This window comes from Dunckerocampus dactyliophorus, chromosome 20, assembly GCF_027744805.1.
Source record: "Dunckerocampus dactyliophorus isolate RoL2022-P2 chromosome 20, RoL_Ddac_1.1, whole genome shotgun sequence".
Classification (NCBI taxonomy): domain Eukaryota; kingdom Metazoa; phylum Chordata; class Actinopteri; order Syngnathiformes; family Syngnathidae; genus Dunckerocampus; species Dunckerocampus dactyliophorus.
Genome location: NC_072838.1, coordinates 11,896,289 through 11,916,804, shown reverse-complemented (window position 1 = coordinate 11,916,804; position 20,516 = coordinate 11,896,289). Strand labels below are relative to the sequence as shown.

Genomic DNA, 20,516 nt, shown 5'->3' with positions numbered 1-20,516 from the left:
CCCATGGGACTCGGATGTTGAATTGTCAGTAAGGGAGCCATAATATGACAGCCAGGGGCAGACGGAGACACCTCTCCAAAGAATTCAATACAGAAAACAGACTAAAGATAGACACGAGCAGCATTGTCGAGCATGACGTAATGCCACAAATACATACACCTTGTGATCCGCATAGAACAGTATTTATGGGGAAATGCGGAAAAAACATCCATTCATGTTTAATTGGTCACTTTATCAGCCTGGAACATTGGATTTGCGTCTTACAGTTTGTCTCTGTCATATATTATACTGTTAGAGTTATTATTTTGGACAGCTATTTAGATTGTGCCGGTGTGTTTGGTGAGTATAAATCAGGACAGCCCCATGAAACAATGCGACACGAGACCCACCAAATATGAAGTGCTGTGTGCCCATGGATAAATTATACATCGGTGAAATGATAAATAATTCAGCATGATTCTTGGTCTGATTAATAAATATAACTGACTCATTTATTAAGGATCGGTTTAAAATGCTACGTATCGACACAGCTCCAAATAGCACTTCTGTTGAATTAAATCAAACCAAGACATTCATGTGGGAGCAAAAGGTACAGGTGATAAGATAAGGACAATTAAATAAGAGTATGACTGCCACAGAGCACATTTTAAATATGATTGAAAGACATAGTAAAGTCATGGATTGCAGGGAAAACAGTGTTAGGATGGGAACACATTCTTTTCGTGATGTGTCGTCTTCAGATAAGCTACTTTCATGAAGAAGTAGCTACATCATGGTTTTCAATGCCTGCACATTAGGGCTGCTAAAAAAAATTTAGTAAAAAAAGTGATCTGGAGTCACGATATCATGCAATCTAATTTCAAAATGACAATTTCAAGAATGTGACCTAAAGAGCTGCATCACAAATGCTGCCGTTGTATTTAAGGACTCATGCTGCACTGTTGAAACCTCCTCAATATCTCTGTCTCCCAACGCACCTCGTCGGCCAGGGCGAGTTGGTTCGTCTGCCCCGGTTCCCCCCCCCCCCCCCCTCCCCCGCTGACAACCGACGACACCGGCGAGGCTTGCTGGCTACCATTAATCAGCTCACAGGAGGAGCGATGGCATTAACTGACTTTCCTTTGAAATTTTCTTCACAATGTGCATAACTGTAATGTCGAACGAGCAACACTCGATGGATTATTTTCAGTCTTTCTGCTGATTTCTATCAAGAAAGTCCCCCGTCAGCTGTCCTTCCAGGGCCTCCCATGAAGAACAGCAGAAAGACCATTGGAGGTTTCTTGAAATCAGAACAATGAGGAGTCCAATAATAATGATGATTATAATGATTTAAAAAAACATGATTTCTGGCCCTGAACATGGCGTTTGTATGTGGAAAAAACCTTCCCAGGGAATCGCAATCTCAATTCTAAGCAAGGAAATCATCATTCACATTTTTTGCAGAACCGTGCAGCCCTACTGCACATCCAGTCAAAGACTGATGCATATCAATCAAAACAGGGAAAACAAACACAGTGTGTCTGAAATTGATCTTGAAGGACTCATAAAGACACAAAAACACAGCATGATGGTCCTAAAATGGGACATCCTCCAGATCCCTTACCAAGCTCTTATGGCTCAATATACCGTAATATGTTTGGGCTAGACATCTTCTTCTTTCATTGTGGGGATGGTTTGAGTGCTCATATCCAACCCTTTCAAAGTAATTATCTTCATTGTTTCATGTCTCCCCATTTGTTTTTCCTCCTCGTTCATTTCTGCTGTTTCAGTTTTTACCTCCTGCTCCTGTTGCTCAGTTCTTTTGACCGCGCAGCCGTGCTCTTGTCTGTGTTTTTGGATCTGACTGCAGCACTGACCATGTGGGCCGATGGGTAAGTGGTCTTGGCTGCTGAAGAAGCTACGGATGATATGTTTGGGCAGATCCAGCTGAGCTGACAGGGTGTGGACCGCCTCCTCGTCTGGGTTGAGGCCCACATCTTGGATGAAGCTCTGCAAAATGCCCAGCGCTTCATGGGACACTGGTAATCCCACATGCTGGGCCTGTTCTTCATTATCTGCATTGGTACAAATCCCAAATCTATCACCATGCTCATCCTTCAAACTGGGCCACTTCACTTGAAGCTTTCCTTTAAATGTTGTCTCTTCTACGCCTTCTCCACCAGCCACCTGCTCGTCGTCTTCTGCATCCTTGTCCTCCGCTTTCGGACAATTCCAGTCCACACCAAAATCACCACTGTCTCCTCCTCCTCGTCCCTCAAGTGAGTCCTCGCCATTGCTACTGCCCTGACCGTGCACACTGACCCTCAAAAGCCCCCAGTTGCCCCCAGTCTCCAACTCAGCTGGTGATGCAGTGCATGGTTGTCGAGGAGACAAATGAGGTCCTGCTTCGGGATGCAAGGGTTGATGAGGTTGAAGATGGTGTTGCTGTGGCAGCAGAGAGTTGCGTTGATACTAGGGGAGGAACAAAGGAAGACGGAAGTAACATTTTTCCAAGGATGTACCATTTTAAAGCTTCACTTCATGTTTTTTTTTCTCCTATTATCACAACATTTAAATTCCACTTATAAAACACCTACACATAAAATGCTGGCATCCTTGTGGCTATGTCAGAATGTTAATTTGGGGTGTGCACTGAAGCTCTTTTTAATATTGTAGCATCCTGCAGGGCAAATGCAGCCGCAATGCATCATGGGAGTCATTAATGGTAGCTGCACTAACTCCTCCCACCCACACATGTACAGTATCCCACAAAAGTGTGAGTACACCCCTCACATTTAGAAACCATTTTTATTACAGAATATCTTCTCTCGGGACAATACTACAGAAATGAAAGATGGATACAGTATATACTTTAGCGCAGTCAGTGTACATACAGCTTTTATGGCAGTATAGATTTACCAGGCGCTGGAAATGACTCACAGCCATTATTGTCTAAATAGCTGGCAACACAAGATAATTGAGCCTTGTCTACAGTCAAGCACGGTGGTGGTGGTGTCATGGGCTGGGACTGCGTGAGTGCTGCAGGCATGAATTCCAACATGTAACGTGACAATCTGAAGCACAGCATGATCCCCTTTCCTTTGGAAATTGATCCGCAAGTCACTTTCCCGACATGACACGCCAGCAATATGAAGTGACGTGCCTTGCTGAGGAAGTTGAAGGGGAAGCTCTGGTGAATTCCATGCCCAAGAGGATTTGCTCGACACTGTGGACACCAACACTGTGAGTTGGACTCACTTGTGTTACCAGCTATTAGACATTTAAGTGAATCCGAAGCCTTTCAATGTGATTATTTTATGCTCAAGCACAATTATACGTGAATTGATAATGTGATTGAATCTAATAATAGCGCCCGTGCATGTGTTTGCCACCTTACCAGTGCATTGTCATTGCTGAGTAGTGTACGTCTGTCAGTGCAGTTCTGTAAAGGGATGCTCTCCTGCTCGTAAATGGCATCTCTTTCCAACTGCGACAGGCTCAGGAAACGCCGGATCATGCACAGGTTGTCCCATAAGGTTCGGTTCTCCGGACTGGGATCTTCCTTCCAACGTAGCAGCTCGCACAGCCACCCCTGCAGAAATGGAGTTATAGCTCTATAGCTCTTTAGGGGGGGGGAAAGTAAGAATCTTTCCTATTTTGCCCATCTACAGTCTTACACTGCAGACTTTACTCTTTCCAGAGCTCTATGAAACTAATTTCACAAGCGTGCATTTATAAACAGGCCAAAAGCAATTCACAAACACTACAGCACAGATGCAATGCACAAAAACCATGGCTGTTACCCAACACCAGCACACAATACCATCCAGATGCACAGTGAAGATATAACAGGAAGATCCAGCATGGATCTGCCTGCCAAACAGCCGGCTAATACCGAGAGAGAGAGCGGGGTAAATCATAGTATTATTAGAATAAAGCCAGAGAAGAAGAACCTAGGGGGACGTTGGACCACCTGCTTTTAGTGTGACGACGCCTCAATGACCTCTATGCATCTTGATGATACGAGACATAAACAGAAGGAAAGAGAGAGAGAGGAGAAAGGAAGAAAAGAATCTTTCCTCCATTTCCATGAAGGGAAATTATCCTCCAAACAAAAGCAATAACAAGCTTATGGGGCTGCCATAAAAATGAAAACAATAAACATTCATCCCGTGCTTGTGTGCGTATTTGCTTTCAGCTTGCATGCATGCACGCTATACAGTATATATATACAGTATAGTCATAAATAAGCAAGCTGTATGTGTGTGTGTGTTTGTACTTGCAATTTCTTTTCAATGGCGACTATAAAAGTGATTATTTTGGCCACAATAGCTGTCGGCTGCACTAATGGTAGTCCTGTACAGCTGCTGCTTTATCATCCTTACACACTAACGAAAGAGAGCTTGTGGATGAAGAATTTGGTGCCATTTGCACATTTAAAAGGGCTAAATCTTTCCCAAACCAGAAAGCATAAATGAGTACCTGACTCTTGGATGCGGCCACCTTTGCAAACAAAGCCTGTGACACCTTGGCTCGCCTCATTTCGTGCTGAATCTCTTCATAGATGGAGGAGCTCACATTGAGAACGCAACTGTCTGTCCTCAAACTTCTGTCTGCCGTCACCGGTGAAAGTCTGGCCTACAGCGGGGGAAAAAAATGTCAGTGGATTTATATATAAGGTACAGCAAAAGGAGACAACTGGGAGCTGGCCAATGCAAATTTTAGAAAAATAATAATTCAGAAGTACAAGAGAATATATATATACAGTATATATATATATATTCACAAAAATGCACTAAAAATACTACTGACTGATATTTTGTATAGAATATTCTGCCCCTTACTTTCAACTAACATAGGTCGCAGTTTCATTTTGAGCATGTTGACGTTTTCATTGTCTATTAATTAGTGTCTCCTTCTTGAATGAACTTGGCTTCATCACGAGACTTGCATTGCATATCAGAATGCATGCGCCAACCCACGCAAATGTCTGGTGGGTTACATTGTGGTCATCTAGGACCATGCATGTAAGTGTAATGTACGCACAGTAGAACGTCACAAAACGCTGCAGTCTAGTGCTATGTTCTCCTGCTGTATGTTATGTACTGGATTAGTTTAATCGCCATTTGTAGGAGTAAATAATTTGCATTGATAAAAAGCACCGCTGTGTAATTGGTGGTTGCCATGGTACTGGCGCCAGGGAATGGGCAGCCTCAATAGATGATTTACAGTGTTAGCACAAGTCTGCTGACTCAAAGTATTGCCTTTAAGTTACAGAAGTGAGTGTTTCAGTTATGGTAGGAGACAACGGTGCACTTTGGTCAAAGGCTTTTTTGAGGTCGGTGCACGAATGGAAAGTGTTGGTTGCCATAGTGATAGAGACACGCCTTAGTCGGGGCATGCATTTTCATTTAACTTTTGCCGGGTTTATTTCAGTGGCAAAAGCTGTATTACCTTAGGCATATTCAGTATGATATTAAATACGAATAAGACCGCAGGATAGTAATATATGTGCATTGCAATGGCGCCCGTAAATATAACAATAATACGCCCCGGACGACGGCAATATTTGTGCACAGCATTGACATAATTACTGTTTCTACATGTTTATGAGACTGTGACCTGCGTGCATCTTGGCGGTGTGTTGTTGCTGCTCGGTGTAAATCCAGTCAGGCTTCTCTCTTTCTCTTCCTGGTAGAAGCGCTCTCTTTCTACCTCGGGGAGCTGCAGGAAGCTATGCATAGCCCGCAGGTTGACCAGGAGAGATTGGGAGGCATTTTTAGGGTCCTCCTCCTTTCGTAGAATCTCTGAGAGCAAGCCCTGCAGGAAACAAGAGTGTTTGATTCAATCAGGCATTTTATATGATTTATTTTTTATTTATTTTGGCAGATAGTGTTGTTGATCTAGATGCCCTTACATGCTAAAACGATGTTCTCTGCCAGGAAAACGAGGCAATTTAAAATAACTGAACAGTAATTTGTTCATTTTCGGCATTTTTATTCATTTAATGGCACGAGTGGATCATTATGCCACCCGGATGATAGATTCATCTAATTCATGTTGCATTCCATAGCTTCTTTCACGATGCTGCAGCACCAATAAGAAAACTATAAGAAAATAATTGAAAAAGACATGAAATATGTAAATCGTTCATGACATAAATCATAAACAAACAGGTAATCAATTGTGATTATATTTCTCATTTTGACTAATTAATGGGCATGAACAAAAATCACATTTTGATGAATTAATTAATATTTTAATTATGAATTTAGGGCGGTTACATTTATATATTTGCCACAAAAAAAAGGTGTAGTTAGTCAACCAATAGGTTCTAATCAACAATTGAACTTGCACCCATTAAAAAAAAAAAACCCATACAGGAATTCTGAACATTTAGGTTAGTAACTCTTAAAACATTTCATTTCTTAATGTAAGTGAGGTTGAAATGCAGTTCATATGGGCGTCTACTCGTATCAATTAGAATAACATAATTATACACACAAAGAGTCAACTCAGTACCAGATCCGTTATCTCCATGCAAAGTTTCTCACTGGTTTGAAAGACGTATGAGACTTATTCAAAAGCTCTTTATATGCATCTCTGGATCTAACTGATTCAGTTTAGCATTTCCAATGTTCACAAGCCAGCCTCATGCTGGCATTATTCCGGGCGTATCGTGGGTGTATATATGGGTAAGCCGTCAAACACGAAGTGTGGATTGTAGGGATTTTGTTCCTGGAAAAGGAATGAAATGTTATGCTCGGAGTTTAGAAAGCTTGAGAGTAAACAGGCTTCGTATTCATATTATCTTCAGATTCACCCAACAAACCCTCTATCTTCCTAAACATGACAAATGATCCCTCCGCTCCTTGATGGCATCTTGGACTGATGCCAACTTGTACGGCTGACACTGGAGAACTTTGGAGCTGGCATCAGGGAAAACATGGGGATGGTTAATAGCTAGCTCTGCTTATTGTGATGAAAATGATAATGATGATAATAATATTAACAAGCCTCCTTCGAGCCCTGCTTCTCGGGGCGTGGCGGTGAATGTAAAACAGCCTCAGCTAATGTGGCTTTTTAACGTTATTATATGAGATTTGGAAAATGTGAAAGATTGGAAAAGACAGATTGACGGTGATAGGTCAAATGGAGAGAAACGGTTGCAGAGGGATGGGAATGAAGAATGGGAAAATGAAGGGACAAGGAAAAAGAAGAGGAGGTAGAGAGGGAGAAAGGATTTCTCCAAGGGTTTGTGATTAGTTAGCCAGCAGCTGCTTCCGTGCTGGCACCAGATTCTTGCTGCAGAGAGCTGGCACAACTAGGCGTGCACATGCAAATGAGGGAAGGGGCATTGCGGTAAAAAGGCCACGCCAAAGTGGAAACACTCTACAGCCACGTTACACTAAGTGCTGCAGTTGACTTTAGCCCGCCACCACATGGGGCTGCATAATGCTATAACACTATATCCATAAACAACTAACAAAACCCTCTTTTTTAACTTAAAACCGATTTTTTAAAATGTTCTCTTGTTTGTATGGCAACTACATTTTGGAGCCTAAAAGTTTGACAACCGACCTCACAGTGCGAGGTTTTAAAAATGACAACGCAATCATTTCCGTCTCCCGAAACATGCGTGCGAAGTGGACGGCTCAAAAAAACGTTAGCTGTGGCTGTAGACAACCTCCTAATGTAATTTGTATTCATTCCACAAAATGGCCGTAGCATGTAAATTGTTTGTTATGCTACTCATCTGTTGGTGTAGTCTGTTGTGCTTGCTGTACTGTTGTTTGCAGTGAATGGTATTAATGTTGCCTGAGCTGGTATTACAACATTGGTTCTATTGCTGCTGCGTTGTGCAATGCCGTAAACCCTCATTTATTGGTAATTGGTTCCAGGCCGGTACGAGATAAGTGAATTTTCCCAAAGTAGGATTCCTTATTTATAAGTAGAAAATCTTTATAGTTAGCGCATCAAAAACCTGTTTACAACCTTCTAAATATGTTTTTAACATTATTAGAGCCCTCTAGACATCAACTAACACCCCTATAGTCACCTTTACACTTTTACTACCCAATATAGTAGACATAATCAGAGTAAATAAGCCATTTAAGACATACTGTAAATAAAATGCTCATGCTAGTGTGTGTTGCTATAAATGTGTTCCCTAGGGGAGGAGAGTGAGTGGCGGACAGGAAGTGACATCAAGGGTTCAGAGTTGAATTTCAGCTTGCTGTGGGTTACGGCCACAACAATAGCGGGATTATTGTGCCTGTTGTAAGATAATGTTTTGACTAATAACAGGCTGTATTCAACCAATTAACTAATAAGTAATATATTTTGGAAAAAACGTGATAGAGTGAAGCAGCGAAATTCGAACCGCAAAGTGGCGAGGGACGACTGTATACCTGTTAATACATGACAATGTGGTCAAAGAGTCACCAAACATCACACCTTCCACACTCTCCCTCGTTGCATACCTGGGTCCTGTTGAAAGCCACTCGTGCAAAGATGGCTTGAGAAATCCCCGCTCTCTTCATTTCCTCCCGCACGCAGTGGTAGATGTCAAACGGCACATCCACAGAAACCAGACCTGACCCAGTCTGGTGTTGCAGCCCGGCCGAAGACCCTCCATCTGGGCCACACTGACCCTGCTGGGGGACTTGGGGGTCTGGTGCTTTGGGGAAAACCTTAGCAGGAGACCTCCCAACAGGTGGGTGGTTGAGATACTGCTGTGGGGCTGGTGAAAGTCCCTGGCCTGCTAGCATGAGGCTGACAGCATATTGTTGGTTCAGGATTTGAGTCATGACTTGCTGCTGAGACCTGCTGAGGGTTTGGTTTAGCAACCCGGAGTTGCACATACTGTGAGGGGAGGCTCCAGCCACTATGTTGGTCATCCCTCCGTGGAGGTAAAGAAGGCTCTGATCAGCTGGACTGCTGGTGATGGGCTGCTGAGCGATAGAAACATGTGACGGCTGGTCTGAGAAGCTCTCAATGTCTGGTGAAAAAAAGAGCCGGAAATACTTAAGACGCAGATTGTTTCCCGATTCTTCTCAAGCATGGTCTTGGAGCATGTTCTCAATGGAAAGTATGTGACCAAAAATCACAATTCAGACATTTATGACATAAATATTTGAATGCATGTACCAGTTCATTGCTGGTTTTTGCCACGCAATCATTCAAATACTGTATGCATCAATGCACTCTATGGACAAAAGGACGGAGTGGACCCTTTGTAGTTATAGCCACCGCCGCACTTTTGGGATACAGTATATAAGATTTTGGAGTGTGTCAGTAGGAATTTTGGCCTATTTATCCAAACAATCCATCCAATTTGGTTGGTCAAAAGTCACTGATGTTGGGTAAATGGTTTTCAGGTTTGCAAATCTTATCTGAAAGGGGTCGTTGTTCTGTCTGTTTGCTAACATTAGCTGACTGTCAATACTGCTACGGAAGGGGTGTCCAAAGTGCAGCTTGGGGACAATTTTAAATTAGGGCCCTAGCACAGAGTGTGCGACGTGGTTTGGACACCCCAGCGTTATGGTATCATGGAAATGAAAGCTAACAAGGTAATGTTATATGGTGACACCACAAGAATATTAGTAAACAAAATGAATGGATAGATTTGGCACACGTTCCGCATGCCTGATTTGAAATACATGTTGGTTTTTGATTACAGTTAACTTTAACAGAAGCTGTTTTACAATTTTTTGGCGTTGATCCAATTAATCAAATCAATGGAGTAGAGAATTGGAGTCATAAAATGTGTGCAGGAAGCAGGGAAAAAGACATATTTGATGAAATTGAAGGGAAGTGAAGGGAAGTCCGTGCCGTGTACGGTCCAAACCAGGATTACACGTCAAGTTTGTTTTAGAAAATGTTTTCACGCCCCTCCGATTTGAAATACTATTGAGAAACTGATCAAATCTATTTATCTGTACTGTGCGTACTGAACTCGAAACTGGAGCCTGCAAAATATAACAGGATGGAGAGCAGTGAAGCATACAAGCGTGTTTGATAGTCAAATTGCACGCTGAGTGCGACAAATTCATACACGTTGGCAGGTCTACGCTAATACTGGAAGCTCTCCCTGCCTCTCATGCCCCCCCGACAGTTCACCCGCCTCCCCCAGGGGCGCCCACCCCACTATTTGAGAAGCACTGCTTTAAGGAACATCGTACAGTTACATTTGCACAATTCAAATTAGTTAGGTTCATTCAAGGGGATGAAATTATAACCGAGAGCCATTAAGGCCACATATTTTAAAATGTTTTTCTGTGACAGCTAAATGCAAGCATTTTCAAGCAAGACCAACAATTTTACAATATAATAAGTCTCGGAATTGATTGTTTGTACTAACATTATTATACTGAAGCTGTCCAATACTAAATAAAATACTTCTTACCATTAATGTGACTCCTGGTGCTGCATGGTTTTGCACCGTACTCCGTCTCTTTTTTTCTTTTCGCTATCTTCTTCATCAAAAAGATTGGCTGTGCAGAATTAGCCAGCTGACTATTTGATTAAAGGGAGGGAACTTTACTTCTTGACCTCTCAATGACCCGGGTAGGCTACCGCGTTATCCAGTAATTACGGAGTTTTGGTGTCTGACCTGGCAAATATCGTAAGGACAGCTGGCATTGGCTCCGGCCACCTGCATAGCGGGAGGAAGATGGATGGATGGATTAAAACGCATAAGGAAGTTTTCTATTTTGTATTTCTGGATTTCTGTAATGTTTTACTTGGCTATAAAAAATGAAGACACGTCTGAGAGCCAGATTCAGTCATCAAAGAGCCACCTCTGGCTCCTGGGCCATAGGTTCCATACCCCTGCTTTAAGGTGATGACAATTTGGAAGTTGTGGTGTCGTAGCATTTAAAAAAAACACACACGCCTCTGCTAGGTAGTCTAGTTCAACTCCTATTCATTCATATATTAAAAGGGATGTCCTAGGATGTTTTTTTGAATATGTTGTACAGGTTTTAGACACTTAATTGCTGTCAATTGACTTACTGTTGCATTTGGATGTCTTGAAGTGCTTGTACCATCTGCCAAACTCCTGACATTTGGCCGCAGAGACGTTGGCATAGTAGGTGCAATTCACTATCGATGATATCATGCTCTGGAACAGAGAGGACAATAGGCATTCATCATGTTTGCAGAGCTCCTGCTATGTGGCGACGTGTCTCAGCTGTTCATGTAGCTGATGTTAATGAACTCATGTGTGTGTTTTATTAAAAAAGAGCCCAAAGGTAAATAAGATCATAAAGATGTATGAGTGTGCTGGTGGGCCAGGCATATGCTTTTTGTATGCATGCATGCATACTGCACGTGTGAATGTAATCAGGGGTCATGTGAGACTATGTGTATCTTTATCTGTTTTACCACACACACACACACACACACATATATTTTTCCCCTGAGACTATCCTGCACCATCTTTACATCTGATTACACCTTTCATCTTCTCATATTTATTTTAATCTGCGTCTTGCAAACAGGCAGGAGGGGAAGGGGATTGAGGGAGTAAAGATGGGGGAGGGAGGACTGGTCTCAGAGATGGAAGGAATATGGGGAGGGAGATAAGAGATAGTGAGCAATTTCTCTTATCTTTTTGTGTCCTATAGGCCTTGAGGGAATAACAGATAGATTAAGCTGATAATTACAGCTATTTTTAAAGTGCTCACCTCAAAATATTGCATTAATAAATCCATGTGAGACCGTGATAGGGTAGCTATCGTCAGAGTCATGCACACTCTGTCTTATCTCGCTCTGCATCTGGACTTCCTGTCTAACTCTTGGCCCACGCAGTTGGTCTCATTTGTCAAAGAGATAGGTGCAAACACTCACAGGTCACGGCAACAGCAAGCAAGTGCATGTGTGTGTGTGTTATACCTGAGACAGAGGACACTCCTTCGCCAGTGAGCTCTGGTTCATGTCCTTGAGGAGCTCCTTCAGTGCGTTCCTGACTGTGGAGTGAGTCCACTGCTCAGCCGGCAAGTCCTCCAGTCTGGAGCAGCTAGATGAATAACGTTAGCACTGAATAGCAAAAAATAGCATAGCATAGCACAGCACAGCACAGCACAGCACAACACAACACAACACAACACAGCACAACATAACATAACAAAACGCAACATGACATAACACGGCATAACATGACAACACAGCATAGCATAGCATAACAAAACATAGCATAACACAAAACAAAACAACACAACACAACACAACACAAACAACACAACATAACATAACATAACATAGCATAGCATAGCATAGCACAGCATAGCACAGCACAGCACAGCACAGCACAGCACAGCACAGCACAACATAACACAACATAACATAACATAACATGGCATAAAATAGCATAGCATAGCATAGCATAGCATAGCATAACATAACATAAAATAACATAACACAACATAACATAACATAACATAACATAACATAGCACAGCACTGCACAGCACAACACTGCATAGCATAGCATAACATAACATAACACAACATAACCTAGTTATGTTACGTTAAATAGCATAAGACATAACAAGATAACATAACATAACATAACACAATATATTAAAACATATTATGCACCAATGTATGTACATGATGGAGTGCAATACAGTGAACGGGGCAAGCAAGCAGAACACGCACAGATAGAACATACTGTACACACCTTTGCAGCTGTATCTTAAGGGTAACAACGTGGTGAACGTCCTGCAGCATCTCGGCCACCGTGGCATCTGGAGCATCCGTCACGCTCGAGAGAGGCATTGGATTCCATCTGCCCACCTGGATCAAACCTGACACACATGCAAATGCTCGACTCATACATTTTGATAAGCTTCTCAAGAAGAAACCACCTCATCTCCTTCCTCTGCTGATGAAAGCAAGTCACCGGCAGCCGACGTGATCCGCTAAAACCATATTATTATGTTTTTACGGCAATTACAATTATTATTACCCTTATCTGCCCACACGGTCATATTTTTTTTGCTTGCTTGATGGAAACGCTGTGCTGTGGAGCTTTTGAAAAAACTTTCTTCTATAAACACTCACCACAGACTTTATTAGGTAGAGTTGCACAATCAAATGAAATCCAAATGCAAAAATTCAGTCATACAGAAGAGCTCTACACCACTGCGTTCTACAACCATGATAGTAAACATATGGCTCACTCAAAAGCGGGCGGTATTATTGTAGTAAATGTAAGATACTTGCTTGTGTTGGATCCCGTAGACGTAGTGTTAGCAGCGTGTGTAACGTATGTGCTGTGTACCTTTGGCCTGAGCAGCCGAGCTGTGAGAGTAGCCCAGTGTTAGAAGGGCCATCTCGATGAGCTGGTTGAACAGCAGATCCCTCTTGATCAGAACATACTCGGCATGCTCGTCCTTCCTCTCTCCCTCCACTGGACTTTCCATGTGCTCCACCACACAGAAAACAGGCAGGGAGCTTCCTGGCGTAACAGCGTGACAAATGGGAATACATATTTCTTATGGCTTGTAGTTGTCCTGTGCTGGACTGCGGTCAAGATTAATAGGTTAGGTTATTTATAAGAAGAATGACCTAAAATAGAATTAAATTCATATCTTTTATTCTTAGCCAGGGCTTTAATTAGCAATGACAGTATCTCACTTCTGAGCATATAAATCATACAAAAAAACAGTTAACATGAGACATTTTGCTCGTAATGGGCAATGCCATGCCGCAACACACAGTACAAGCATGACCCATATGCCATTTTATACCGCAAAAACTGTATATTTGACCATCATTTTAAGGCTTTCTTACGTTACTTTCCAGCAGAACTTGCTGCTTTTGCTCCACATTTGTGTTACTACCTCTAGAAAATGTAAGATACTTTACCTCTCAACTGGGAAGTCCTATACTGTTGCTTCCCAGAGGAAGGTTTCTGCACCTGAAAAGGGGTTTTAGTCCCCGGACTGCCTTGCATGTTCCTCTCTTGCATCACGGAGCATCCAGCAGCTCCATGTTGCTCCAGACGGACCATCTTGGCAGGAGGAGGCCGAGGGTCTGCGGTAGGATCGGCGCCCTCTGGTTTCTTGGCTCCATTACACAGGGGGTCCATCTGTGGAGTCACACTGCATGCACAAAGACCTTCACAATGAGTGCATGCTTTTATTGACTTGGCAGCTGTATTACCCTGCCTCAATTGCTACAGCCATATTGATAGCAACCTCTACTGACGGGGTGTTGATACCGTCCACACACTAAATTCTGTATTTAACAGTATATTTATTATCACAGTGAGATGTGTTTCTAGTACTACATGACCTCACACCATACTAGAAATGCCTGTGAGTATTAGCGAGTACACCCACCCTGATAATACTAATAATAAGGCCAAAACAGAGAAGTCTAAACTTTCTATGAGCGGTATTACTGAGGCAGCCTTTATAAGGGGTACCTAATAAAATGTCCTATGAGTAACATTTGAAACACAGCGCTTGTATGATCAAGTGGGGTGTATCCACTATTTCATGGTGATAACTGGGTAATATTTTAGTAAATACTATGCCGAGCTAAACGTGACCTTCATCAGATAGCGCCAACAAAAAGTGCAATTTTCCATAATAAACCCACTGCCTTTTATTCGCAAGCATTCAGTTCATCTGCGGCACCAAGATGCACCCCAATTATACCACGTTAGGTTTTATTCATGAAAGTTTAGAAGAAGAAAAAACCCCAACCTGTTTTAGTCGCTCCAACGTGCATGCTCAATCCTGCAGACACCCTCCGTTACCGTGCGTCCTGATGATGTGCACCAGCACAATCGCTTTTTCCACTCGTGTGCCGTAGTTGCCCCGATCGTCTCGATTAACGTCGACACACTGAATGTCCAAGTAGTTCTGCTGCACCTCCTCCGAACATTCTCCTCCTTGCAACGTTCCTTCACCCACTGAGGCTCAGTGCTGTGGTGTGACGACGAATGAGCGCGGCGAGAATCCACCCCCTGTGTGCAGAGAACAATACACAGCACAGCCTGCAGTGTGCACGCTCCTCCTAGCTTATTTATAGGCGTGCACACGGCCAGTTGTTTTGCTGGTTCTACTCCAAAGACCACAGTGTGCACCCGGAGAGAGAGAGAGAGAGAGAGACACACACACACACACACACACACACACACACCAGCTGCATTAGCATATGGTGTAATAATGAATTCACTAGCGCGCCCCATAAATGTATTAAATGTGACAATTGCGAATAAATCTATGTATTATATTCTGCAGCATGCTGTGCATTATGTATTTTTTATGTGTGCCAAAATTAAATAAATACAAAGCCAATTGAACGGATGACTAAAATATGGAATAATTAATTAAAATGTGAAAGCTTTAATTAAATTGTGCATTCATTAATTCAATTGAGAAAATAATGAAATTGGACTTATTTATTAATTATTTATTCCACGGCTGATTTATATATTTCATGACCTTTTCAATTATTTAATGGCATTTTCAATTATTTATTGGCATCGTGTTGGTAAGTATTATTGACTTTGGGGTGCTGGAGCTCTCCGTGGTAACAAAGTGGATCACAACCAAAGGCTGACTACTGCTGTTGTTGTTCAAGTATTAGTATTAATACCAGTATTTGCCCAAGTATACTACACTGCCAGATGATACGACACTGCAGGTGGAGCTATTGTTGTGGCCTGTCAGTGTATATACAGTATATTATGTATATTACACTATATGTCCATAGTTTATGTCTTAACTTCACTACACTGTACTGTACACACACTCGACTGTCCGATACTGTGTACGGGGTTCCCTTGTTTATCACCAAAATAGCCCGCAATAAGTGAAATCCGCGAAGTAGCCAACTTAATTTTCTTTTTTACAATTATTATATGTTTTAAGCCTGAAAAACCTCTCACCATACAATTTATACACTTTTCTCAAACAGGCAATAACATTTTCTTACATTTCTCTCTTGTTTAAACACTCTCAAAAAAGTTCAAACCTTCGTTTGAATTTAATGATCAACCTTAATGATCAACACAAGCAATTATTAAGTCACTCACGTATATATTTCACTCCTGTGACCGTGCCTTTTCGTCCTGTACTGTAGCGTTTTTGTATCCTTGTTAAAACATATCGCTGCAGACGAGCCGAAGATTCATTTACAAGCTTGCAAGCAGGCAAGCTAGCGATGACACAGGAGACATGGCAGGATGGCACAAAGGAGATAGATCGACAAAGGTGTTCAGCCAATCATGACGCAGAAAACAATGGGCAGTGCAGACAGACGAGAGAAGGAAGAGATAGACACACATCTTCGCACAATGCAATTCTTCTTAAAGGGCCAGGCTCAGCCTGTAACAGCGCTCACACTGTAATAACAAAAAAAAGCACCAAAAAAAATTCAGCGAAACAGGGAATCCACGAAAGAAACACTGTACATACAACATAGTAATCCACTCCACACAGTGCTGTACTGTACTATACTACGTCCATAGTATACAAACAATAGTCACCTACGCTTGTCTACACTTCACTGTACTGTACTGCAGTATGTCGAACCATTTGCAATACTATACTATTGAAGGAATACTGTATAAAGATATATTTGCATGCTACCACATAATACACTTGATTCAATGAATACATAGGTTGTTTTTTTGCCATGTGTCTGCAGAATATTATATACTACACATGTATAGATCACAATTGTATATATTGTATATGCAAATGGAGTTTCTTGCTTGCATAGGAAATAGTTCAACAATAGGTTACACTGTAGGTCAGGTACTAAATCGTATAAGGCAAACAGTAGATGACATATTTTAGGCGGTAGGTCTTACAAATTAGGCATTATTTTGTTTGTCGAGTTGTGGAGTCAGGCCATTATAAAATCCAAGGGACGAGTTCAAGCGACGCATGGGAACCAAATCCAAGTGAAAGATCAAAGAATAACTCCTACCTGGGAGAGCGTAACCTAGCATCTGGAATTTGGAACTAGAAGAACTGCCCTTTACGCCGAGATTGCATTTGTACAACTCCTGCAATTGTAAGTCCTGATTAAGACAAAAGAATATGTTGAGGAGGGTGACACATGTCCATCCAGAATCACCCATTTGTTTCTCCCGTCACTATAGTAGACAATACTATACTACATATACTTTGTCTATACAGTAGTTTAGGCTAAAATAGTAATCTACTGTACTCTACTGAACTAGACTGCTGGATGCCCTCAGTGTATGCTGCAATAGATTAAACAACACATCATCAGTAAGGTAAAACAACATCACTATATGGACACAAGCCCGTTATGCCTGTGGTAACTTTTCTTAAACGGTAAACAGACTTTCATCTATATTGACACGCTTAGCACTTTTCAGTATCTCACCCAAGTATACTTTGACATGATCACGGGAGGATCAAACCCGCAACCTTCAGGTTGGGAGACGACCACTCTACAACTGGAGCCACACCACCCACCAAAGGATGTGGAGTGGAAATCATAAAGGAAAGTATAAAGGAAAACAAACATTGTACTGTGTACCTTGAAACCTGCAGGAGCAGTGAAGTCCGAGAGGAGGTCTATGAGGAACTCCAATCCAGAACTCTACAAGTACAATCCTCAAGTGGAACTTGGAAGTTCTTTGAAGGTATCACAAAGTAGCGAGAGCCTGAGTATGTGAGTTGGTGAACAGCCAATCCGAGTTGCTTACGGCATGAGAACACACTCTACTACTTTTGACTAATTAAACAAAGTGAATTTGCAAGCTCTCCAACCGGAAAGCACCATGGCTGGTTACACATCAGTCATTTGAACTAAAAAAAGACGGAGATGACTCATCTTAAATGTGTGTATACTGCGTACAGTTTTGTGCACCGTTAGAGATAACGGCTGACATTATGTGTATAAATGTCCCTTTAACCATTTTTCTCTCCCTCGTCTTTATTACCGGCTTGATATGTTGTCAATGAGGCTGGCACGCAGAATGATAATTACGGCCATTACACGCTCACTGAGCATGTTACCAGTGCATGGCACAGAACACGGAGCACTATAAGCCTCCTCTCAGGGGAACACCCAACTACTCACACACGGCGTGTATCGCTCCAAATTAGGTTAGGTTTTCATTGCATCTCATTCAGTCAGGATGTGAGGTGGTAAAATAGTCATAATAGGCTTTGCGGGCCCAGCACTTAGTTGAATGGAGAGTTTAAAACCTAAGATTTGTGTGTACTTGTCTTTCCTTCGCATTTAAACTAATGTTAGACATTATTATTACACTTGGAGATTCGGTCTCTTAGCTCAGCGCATTGTCAGTCTAATACCTTCTCATAGAAGACTTTCTTGACACACTCACATAGCACAATCAGACATTTACGCAACACTTGCATACGACTGATGGAAAAATACTTGGAGACACACACGCATTGTTCTCACTCACACAGGCTTAACTCTCACTACTACACAACCTTAACTTTCACTTTCTTGAGGGGCGTGGTAACTCCTATATAAACCTTGTGTACTTTCATTCTGGGCTCTTCCTCATTGATGATGAGAGTCCAGCACTGTAACCAAACATACTGTTCCGATTTTTTAAATACAATTTTAAAACCCTGTCAATTGTGTGATCAGTGACTACTTCTTCGATAGCAACGCGGTCCAAAGAACCAGAAAGAAAGGCTAAAAAGAAGCAATAGCCTTTACACCAACAATCTAAGCAAACTTAACTACTGCAGAGCCGATACTAACCCTCACAATGCCGTATTCATTGGTATACAAATGTGATTTCAACACAGACTGCAATGTGGTCTACGATTGTCCCCGTTTCATGTGTTGAAGGTTTGTAATTGTAGGGTATCGGAGCTCTCCACGGAAACAAAGTGGATCAGAATAAAAACTGCAGTTGATACAGGTACAATCCTTGAAGTATTATTATAGTAATAATACTAGCATATGACTAACTGCTGTATATCACACTGCCAGGCTACACTATACTGCAGGTGTACCTAAAGTGTACACACTACCTTATTCTGTACTGTACACAACTGTGCTCTGAACAACAAACAGATGGATGCATATACAGTATGTGAAAATACATATATAACACATTTTAGCCCTACAGCCTTTCAGAAAGACTATGAAATAAATGCTGATATAATAATAGGTGAATTTTTTCATCAAGTCATTTGGCACATAAAATTTACCATGGTTTATACTCATGCGTGTGTAAATGACATCACTCAGCATCATTACTGTTTTAATGTTTGCCTCTCACAGCTTCACAAAGTGTCTTGACTCATACTGTACACTTGACACGTGTGAGTCTGCAGTGAGTGAGTCTGCAGTATGCTTGCTGGGCTTGTTTCAGGTGATCTGTGAGTCACAGTCTTACAGCTCCTGATGACTTGACCATGTTTAAAGTCATTACAAATTACTGAACGTTGTGGGAGATAGGAGGTGCGTGTGGACAAAGGCTCCACAACGCTTCTACTTGAGCGTCGTGGAGGCACTTCCACAAGAGGGCGCTGTTACACACCTTTAAAGCCTTCACTATTTAACGAATGAACGAGCTGTGTGTTCTATTTTGAGTTTCACCATCAGATGGCGCTCAAAACGTGTATGTGCGTTTGTGCGCCAAGCAGATGTCCACCCGAGGACAGGTGTGTTTGCTTGGAACACAGAGAGGGACACAGGTTAAAAGTACCACTATCAACACAAACATATTCAGGAGTCATCCATCTGTCTTCATAGGAAGTGGTTTAAACTTGTCACGTATAATTCAGTTTTTAAGAAAAATTCTATGGTCGTGTTGCTTTTGGAAGAAAAACTCTAATCAACAATGTTTTATTCTAATTGGCTAAATATTACACTTGCATCTCAGCATCAGCATTAAAAGTCACATGAGTATTGTGTGACTTTATGATCCACATGAAAGCATAATATTCTCTTAGATTATTAAACGTTTTCACAGAATTTCAAATAGGCTAGTGTAAGAAAAAAACAACAAAACATTGCATGTATTAATATGCTGCCATAGTCGGACACTTTCTTGCTGCCCTGCATCATGACAATTATTTCTAATATTTTGGTCATTTATGTAGATGACATAGCTCTCAGTATGATGCACACTCTAATAAACATATATAACTTGCTTTGTAAACTGAAGTGTATACAGCTTTTATGAGTCTGTGCAGGTGTACCTAATGAAGTGTGCATCCACTGAGCTCATTGTTCTATTGTGTGATGTTATCAATGGAAAAGTGATAAACCGATTCGGTGTTTTATTGATGCAGTGTTCGCACAAATAAAGTTAAGCGCATTAATAGAAAATGTGGATTCTGAGTTTTGGTGGCGACTTTGGAGGCAGGCTGAGAAAGTGAGAGTGATGGATGTCTCCCACCATTCATTGCGCGCTGTGGACAGACGATCATTGTCGCCATGTGACATAATAATACCACCCGCTGACAGGCAGCCTCGCCTTGTCACGGTCATCCCCGGCTACTACCCGTCCTGCACCTGTGGGCTTCACCTCCTCCTTTTCAA

General features: G+C 41.9%; 1 protein-coding gene across 1 annotated transcript; it reads right to left on the bottom strand.

Moving 5' to 3' along the window:
- Positions 1–1,041: 1,041 nt before the first annotated feature.
- Positions 1,042–15,095, bottom strand: satb1a (SATB homeobox 1a). The gene is made up of 11 exons (XM_054764649.1): positions 14,699–15,095; positions 13,854–14,089; positions 13,267–13,443; positions 12,664–12,790; positions 11,878–12,001; positions 10,996–11,104; positions 8,463–8,980; positions 5,602–5,799; positions 4,462–4,617; positions 3,377–3,571; positions 1,042–2,451 (listed from the first exon to the last, which is right to left on the bottom strand). The coding sequence occupies exons 2-11, from the start codon at positions 14,074–14,076 to the stop codon at positions 1,642–1,644; spliced, it is 2,637 nt and encodes an 878-aa protein (XP_054620624.1). The 5' UTR covers positions 14,077–14,089; positions 14,699–15,095; the 3' UTR covers positions 1,042–1,641.
- Positions 15,096–20,516: the final 5,421 nt, after the last annotated feature.